The following is an 8,369-nucleotide window of genomic DNA, read 5'->3' on the forward strand; positions in this document are numbered from 1 at the left end:
TCCTTCTACTTCACAACTCAGGGGAACATATTTGACTTTTTGTTACATAACTGTGACAGATATAGGCTACTTGTTACTTTACAAATCAAGAAAACAGAAAACATATGATTGGCTTATAAAATGTGTTGCATTGGCATATATTACACTACAGAACAAAATTAGCACCTCAAACAAACTACAACAGCAAAATGCTGCTTTCACATCAATATGTAATGGTGTATCACTGACAGGGGAAATTTTTCTGTTCTGCTAGTGATAATACTTGCACATTTCTGCTTGAGTAACATTTTCAATTCAGGGCTTTTACTTGTGTCTTATTGGCAAACTATTTCGCCACATAAATTCTTGCTTGTTTTTTCTTTTCAACAGCTTGTTTTGAGTTATGAAAAAGCACATTTTCACAATGACAATCTTTCCTAAAGTCTGAGGCAACTCTCCTATAATTTCTTAAAAATCTAACAAGCTAATTTGATAGTGGCTAATTGACATAATGACACCGTTTAAATGAATGCTAATGATACAGTCCTGTGCGCTGCAGTTTGTCAGCTTTTCTGTGAAGAAGATTGTGAATAATTTCCCTTCAGTGAATCAGAGTGGACAAAGTTTAAACTCCGCCCTCTAACCTCAGCCAATCATGTTTGATTATTCAAATGAGCCACCAATAAAGATGACTTGGAACGGCAACAGTAACAGACCTTAAGAAACTTTACGCCTAAACCGCATCTCCATACATCTTTGTGTTTTAAAATATAGCCTACGCTTGGATATACAACGAGATCCAAAGAACTTTTTTCAGGATATTATAGAAAGAAAAAAAAAATCTCAATAATATGGGAAAAAATAATATCTGCTTTTTGTCTGTTTGGATAAGTTTGGGAAACATCTTTGCAACTTTTTCTTCTGACCCTGAACTCACCACCACTGTGTTTGGTAAGAGCTATAAATACAAAGAGCGGCCCATCAACATGTTTGTATACCGTGTTTGGCAGGACAGTATTTTGATGATTTGTCCGCAGCTGTAATGAAGCGATCATTAAGCTGGTTAATTCATGCATGCTGCTCCGTGTTGACCGGGAGTAACCCGTTTTCACAGTTCAGGGCTGCATCAGATTTCATACCATTCAGGTCCATGTGTGCATGATGAGAAGCGGCTGCTACAGGCCTTTTGTCTGGACAAAGAACAGAAAAAAAAAAAAAAAAAAAAAACAGTATTTTGAAATCTAATAAAATCGCATTATTTTCGAAGTTAAAATACAAAAACAAACTAGTATTTATTGTTTAGTTAGAACGGTTTTGTATGACCTTTCTGCACTTAAAACCATTTAGCCTTAAACTATTTGATTTTTTTTTAAAAGACATTAAGTTACAAAACTATACTGAACGGAAGAATGTCATTAGTTTAGAGGTTTTTACCCCGTTTTAACCAACGTATCTGAACGGAATTCCTTAAGAAAACCCAGGCTCTTAACAATATTTTGAGGTTTAAATTAGGCTATTTTATGCTGGTAGAAATGCAGTGGAGACAAAAGGGGGCGACAATGCCATGCTCTATGCCTCTACTGGTTCACTGACTCACACTATAGTGTAATTAATGTTCACATAGGAATTAGAACGGCAGCAAAGTTTCGTAATTTGCATGAACAAGTTTGTTCATTCGTGATGAAACCTTTTTTTTATTATTAGTGCGTGATTGTTGTATGCATAGAACTGAAAAGTGTAATAATAATGTCATACATTTTATTTTTCTTCTTTTCTTGTTTCTTGCCTTATGCATTTGTGTAGCCTACATTTCTATCATACCATAATAATCTACTGCATACTGTTTATGTGTCTTGCGACAGTAAACACCACAGTCACCGCTTCTCCCCTGCCGACCACTGCTGAATGGATCACAGACTACACTGACATTGTGTCCAAGTTCTCCCTGCGCACTGCGGACATCCCAGATGAAGACATGTGCTACATTGAGGCCGGCAGGCCAGAGACAATCAAAGAGTGTGAATTCAACTCAGAAACACAGAGCTTCATTGTGATCCATGGCTGGACGGTATGTATTTCATGTAACAAATTGTCACCAGCGTGCGTTACTATAGAAAATCATATTAAAACCACAGGTATTGTAGCAGGTCCATCTTATGGGTGACTCCTTTGTTAATTAAGTACCTATTTGTGCAACATGTATAATGGGCACTGTTTTGTTCTGGCCGTCTTTGAGGAAAAACTTCTAATGCCCCTATTGCTCTGAGAGACTGATGCAGTGAAATTATACCACACATACCAGTTAAAAAAATGCCATTTAATGGAATGTTGCATGAAAAATAGCCCAAAAACTGATCATAAATGTTGAGCCAAGTCCCAACTGATGAGCATCCATTGTGAGGTAAATATAACAATAAATGCACATTTCAGATCAGACAGGCTGACAGCAGTGAGTTGGCTCTCTCTTCCTATAATGTGATTTAGGGCCAGGCATGCAACAAGATTTTAACCCGATTACACTTTGGCATCTCTCCAACCACAGGACCCAGAATGAGGGCTAAGGCCAGAATAAATCACGCTGTCCTGGAGCTGACCTGAATTGTGTGTGACTATGTGTGTGACTATGTGTGTGTGTCTGTGTGTGTTACAATAGGTGACAGGGATGTTTGAGAGCTGGGTGCCCAAACTGGTGTCGGCTCTCTATGATCGTGAGCCCGGTGCCAATGTGATCGTGGTGGACTGGCTGACCCGTGCCAACCAGCACTACCCGAACTCTGCAGCTGACACTAAACTAGTCGGCCGCGACGTGGCCAAGTTTGTTACATGGTTACAGGTTAGTGTTTTCATTGAAGAGTTTACAAGCCGGCTAACAAACTGCTAACAACTGGATCATATTCTCCATATCCTCTCTGTTAAAAAGTGGATTTGTTCCACTGCTTTTGAAACCACCAGATTCTTAACCTGCCAGCAAAGAAATTAGAGCAGCCGGAGAATCTGTGACAAATAATGTATGTGATGATGTAATCGTTTTGAATCAAGCGGTGCTGCTGCTGAAATGTTTTCCTTTTGGTTATAATTTGAAACGCCCTATAAAGTTGTGTAATAGCTGTGACTGTGACTCACAGCACAACCTCATTAGTAACGAGTTATTACAAGGCTCAGTATTTAAGTGGAGTGCAGACTTTGTTTGAGCGACATCAAGGCAAAAAGGGGTTTTGGCATAAACGCTTTCATTTGTTTGTCCTTTGTGTACGTGACTTCCAAGTTTCCAAGTTTTGGCTAAGAATAAAATTACATGACTGAATCCTCGTCTTGGATTATGTCCCAAACTCCATTAAGATTTGAATAGAGGGCTGCAGTGCTTTGCCAGGTACAGCCTACTATTAGTATTACTCCCTCCAGCAAGTCTGCGGGATTCACTTTAAACTGTTTAAGGCATGTTAACATCTCATCCATCTCCTTCCTTTCAGAAAGAGCTACAGCTGCCCTGGGAGAGGATTCATCTCCTGGGATACAGTCTGGGAGCACATGTGGCTGGAATTGCTGGAGACCTCACAGACCATAAAATCAGCAGGATCACAGGTGAGGACGTTAACTTAACCAATGGATCATCATCTGCTCACTTTACACTCAGATAAACAACCTGTGCATAAATATATTTAACTGGAAAGTGAGTCATTGACTTCATCTGCCTTCATCTGCCTTCTGTGCAGTGTTTACATCCTTTTTTTTTCAAATGCCATGAAATTCTTTCTGCTTTCATGTGTGTCTATTATTATCTAAACACTCTTTCTTTGTACTGAACTGTGCGCAATCTGCACAAAATAAATTCTTCCAAAACAATTCAAACTTCGAACTACTGTAGAAAAGTCTGACTGGGTTTATGTACTTTACTGAGGATTAGTGGGAGTTGAGAATTGAATCACATACCTTAATTGGAGTAATCCGTCACTGAAATGGCCTTTGTCTCACTTTTTTTTTTTTTCTAGGTCTGGATCCCGCTGGTCCCACCTTTGAGGACGCAGAAAACCAGAACACCCTATCCCGAGACGATGCCCAGTTTGTGGACGTCCTACACACCAACACCAGGGGCTCCCCGGGCCGCAGCATCGGCATCCAGAGACCTGTGGGCCACATCGACATTTACCCCAACGGAGGCACTTTCCAGCCGGGTTGCGACATCTCAAATACATTGATGGGGATTGCATTGGAAGGCCTCAAGGGCCTCCAAAGTATGTACTCCAAATACTTCTCATTGTTTGTTCCTAACTACACTTCTGCTTGAGATGATGCTTTGGGTTAGTTTTCAATTTAAATACCGTAAACTAAACTTATTATTAGACTCCAGTTGCCAGTAAGGGACTCTGAGTGTTTTTCATAGACAATGTATGCTCTTGGATTTATCTCATGTTTTGTGTAAGCGATGATAGCTCAAATTTAGGTAGAACCTCTTACTCCGGTTGCTCAGACCTGGCGTTACCAATCTTCTTCTTGCAGTGTTAAAGAAGATTGTTAACACTAGGATAGGCTTGTGTAATTTTACATTGTGTCAACAGACATTTTGTGTCTATAAAAGCTTTCAATTAAAATGGGTTAGGGTTAGGGTTAGGGTTAGGGTTTGCCTCCAGTCATACCAGATTCACAGTATGTCCCCCAGCTGCTGTAAGTGTTTTAACTGAGCATGGCAGAACTAATCGAGAAATGCCATCTGGGTCAACACTGACATGTCTAGAACCATAAAAGCTACACGAGGAAGACATTTTCTCTGAAAATGTGGAGGTTTCACAACTTCTGTACTCTGTTTCCTGCAGATATGGACCAGCTTGTCAAATGTTCCCACGAGCGCTCAATCCATCTGTTCATCGACTCTCTGCTGAACACCCAGCAGCAGAGCTTGGCCTACCGCTGCAACTCCAGAGAGGCCTTCAACAAGGGTCTGTGCCTCAGCTGCAGGAAGAACCGCTGCAACAAGCTGGGCTACAACATCAACAAGGTCCGCATGACCCGCAGCGTCAAGATGTACCTTAAGACTCGTGAAATGATGCCGTACAAAGGTAAACACACAGGAAGAAGAATATGTACAGAGGTTTTTGTAGGCTTTGTGTTCTGTGCAGTGCAAGACAATATAAGAAATACCTTCCAACTACTATAGAAAAGTCTGACTGGGTTTATGTACTTTACTGAGGATTAGTGGGAGTTGAGAATTGAATCACATACCTTAATTGGAGTAATCCTCAGCGTGTGAGCTACTGTTGTTGAGTGTACTTAGTGTGGATATGGCTGCTTGGAGCTGGAATTAATATTAGTACAGTCAGCGCAGGTACAAATACACCAAACACACAGCACACACCGTTCTCTCACACGTGAAAATGTGTACAAGTAGCAAGCATTCAGGAGGTCACATGAAGTAGAAGTCATGGGTATTTTAGTTCCTTGGGGTATGCTAAGGTAATGGGACACCACTGCATGTGATGTCAATGGAAACGTTTATTTAAGAATTACAATTTGGCAGTCAGCAGTATGTTTTGTGCAAAGAAAAGCATGTTTCGTAAATAGTTCTATAGTAATAAATTCATACGATGGTGTGTGAATGTAACCGACTTTGATTTATCACAAATCTATGTTTATATGCAGCACAGTAGCAGGTTATAAAAGGGCTTTTACAGTATTAAACTAACTTTAAGTAGAGGTATGAGGGACGTGGGCCAGTTGCTGAGAACATGTCAAGCTGCGAGAGAGTGTGTCTAAAGTGTAAACTGTCTGTTTCCTCTCTTGTAGTTTTCCATTATCAAGTGAAGGTGCATTTCTTCAGCAAGGACCCACTGAGCTTCACCGAGCAGCCAATGAAGATTTCTCTGTATGGAACCCACGGAGAGAAGGAGGACATTTCCTTTGTCCTGTACGCGAATTAAACAGTACCATTTTTTTTTTAACATCTGTCATGTGAAAACCTAAAAAAAACACAGACATGCATGTGGAAATTACAAGAAAAAGTAAACACATACTCAGCAACAGTTATTTCCTGACTCTAAAAAAAAGACCATAAAGGCACTTGTGCTGTTACGTCACATACACGCATGAACACACACAAACACATACCACAGATGTCTTCATTGCGTCCATGTTGAAGACTCTCTCTATGCTGCTGACCTTTGACCGTTGCTCTCCCCTTTACTTCCCAGGCCGGTCCTGAGCGGTAACACCACTTTGTCCTTCCTCATCACCACCGATGTGGACATTGGAGACCTGATGATCGTGAAGCTGCGCTGGGAGAAGGACACACTCATCAGCTGGTCAGACTGGTGGGGCGGTGGAAAGTTCCATATCCGAAAGCTGCGCATTAAGTCCGGGGAGACCCAGTCCAAGTACGTTCTTGGTCATATATATAAGGTCACATATGATTATCTAGAATAAACTAGGAACAGATCCAGTGACACTTAAGACTGGGAATATTTTTAAATTTGTTTCTATTTTTAATTTGACTTTTTTTCTGTGTGTGATTTCAGGGTGATCTTCAACGCGAAGGAAGGAGAGTTTGCTTACCTCGTCAGGGGAGGAGAAGATGGAGTCTTTGTCAAGTCAAAAGAAGACAAAATGAACCGTAAAGAGAAATTGTAAGTTGAGGCGAAGCTTCCTTTTTATGGAGCTTGGTTATTTATTGTCAATTATTAATTGACGCATTTGGAAATCCTGTTTTATCAGAAGCAGAAGCTCTCCTGTTCACTGTTGTCTTCTTTTCGACAGGATGCACAAGCTGAAAATGCAGGGCAGTCTTTTTGGGCTGAACGATGCTTGAAGTTGCAATTGAATACACATCATGCACACAGCATCCATCTCTACATACATAGCCAAAGATGGACAGTACACAGCGGCACTGGGAAAGCCTTTGCAAGTAACTGGACGTATACTGAATGCTGTTTTTGTTTTTCTGATTTTCCTTCTGTTGTGTTTCATCACTTCAACTTTCAGTGCAACCAACACAACCGTATTCACAGTGCTGGAAATTAGTCTGCCCACAAGCTCTCTCCTGTCTCTCCACATAATGTGCATATTGCTGCATATCTTTATAATCATTTGTTTATGCTTTTGTAGCCCACATGTATTGTTTGTACTGATGTTGATGTATTTTGAACCCCTGAAGTGGTGTGTTTTCTTTGCCTATGTGAACTTGGATTATTGTTGATGTATAAATGATTCAGAGTGATAGGCATAATTTAAGCACATCTTCTTTTTTTCTTTTTTTTTAAATGTACAAAATGATTATTTTGTCACTAATGCTTGTCTTTACCGAACCACTAAATTGCCAACAATCGACAGGGACCAAAGAAGTATTAACTGTCTACTGTACGGAGAATCACAGCGGTCTTTGTAAATACCTTTTTTAATCAGTATTATATATATATGTTTTTGAACATGAGTAATGTGTTAATATCTGATCTCTTGAAGCCTTGCTTGTTCTTTGATTGTATTTTGGTTATTGTGTCACTGGTCACTTTAAAAGGCTCTCTGTCCCCTGCAGCCATTTAGATGTTAAGGCCATTGAGATCGAGGTCCAACAGGGATATGCATTGCTTCTTTATCAGTTCATGAATGGGTCAAAGTGGCTTACCTGCAACAGTTTACCTCATTGACTAAGCTCCAACATGCCCATATTTTGAAAGGTCAAACATAACAAAAATGACTAAAAATAATCATGCAGGTCTTGGTAATTTGTGATGGACTGGCCTACATGATAGCCATAATACATCTCAAGAATACTTCATATTGTATTTATTAAATGTACAGTTATATATGTGTATATTAAGCTGTAATATATTTAGGAAGGCTTCCATAGTCGTCTGTATTTTTTTTAAATTTTTTTTTAACTAAATGAAGCGTTATGTGATTTTATGCACGCAGCTCTGGAAAGATCAATCAAATTGGTCTCCATACCAGCTTCAGTGCATTTACTTTTATGAACTGAAATGCAGTGCACTGTATATATAAAGAGCCCTGGAAGGTTCAATAAAGAGATAAACCACACATTCCTATATTCCTGACTGCTTCAGTTGCTTTTAGAGAATAGCTAAATCATTAAATCATCAAAAGATTGTGGACCTGCATTGATAAAGGTGTCACTCTACCTGGAACATATATAAACATAGCCATAAACGTCCACATATATCTCAGTGTCTAATGTCAATCAGATATAAAAAAAAAAAAACATCTGCCTGGTAGCAGCTTATTGATTTTAAGAGCAGGTGAAATATATTTAAATATCAGTGATGACCGCTGATCCCTCTGAGGGATCCACCTGACAGCTCCTTGATTCAGGCTGACAAAGTGGTAAATCTACCAAAGGGAAACATGAAAAAATGAAACACATCAATACAAAAAAATAGCTTTAAATG

General features: G+C 39.6%; 1 protein-coding gene across 1 annotated transcript; it reads left to right on the plus strand.

Annotated features, from left to right (window-relative positions):
* Window positions 1-680: 680 nt before the first annotated feature.
* Window positions 681-8,003, plus strand: lpla (lipoprotein lipase a). Its single transcript, XM_028586953.1, has 10 exons — window positions 681-930; window positions 1,842-2,047; window positions 2,633-2,812; window positions 3,450-3,561; window positions 3,969-4,211; window positions 4,791-5,033; window positions 5,758-5,878; window positions 6,162-6,344; window positions 6,486-6,593; window positions 6,724-8,003. The coding sequence occupies exons 1-10, from the start codon at window positions 831-833 to the stop codon at window positions 6,773-6,775; spliced, it is 1,548 nt and encodes a 515-aa protein (XP_028442754.1). The 5' UTR covers window positions 681-830; the 3' UTR covers window positions 6,776-8,003.
* Window positions 8,004-8,369: the final 366 nt, after the last annotated feature.

This window comes from Perca flavescens, chromosome 9 (assembly GCF_004354835.1).
Source record: "Perca flavescens isolate YP-PL-M2 chromosome 9, PFLA_1.0, whole genome shotgun sequence".
Lineage (NCBI taxonomy): Eukaryota > Metazoa > Chordata > Actinopteri > Perciformes > Percidae > Perca > Perca flavescens.

Bases quoted from the DNA above. Each gene is read 5' to 3' on its own strand.
- lpla (XM_028586953.1), top strand. From the start codon at position 831: ATGGGAAAAAATAATATCTGCTTTTTGTCTGTTTGGATAAGTTTGGGA. The intron at 931-1,841 runs GTAAGAGCTATA...GTCTTGCGACAG, and splicing joins ACTCACCACCACTGTGTTTG to TAAACACCACAGTCACCGCT. The intron at 5,879-6,161 runs GTACGCGAATTA...TTTACTTCCCAG, and splicing joins GAGGACATTTCCTTTGTCCT to GCCGGTCCTGAGCGGTAACA.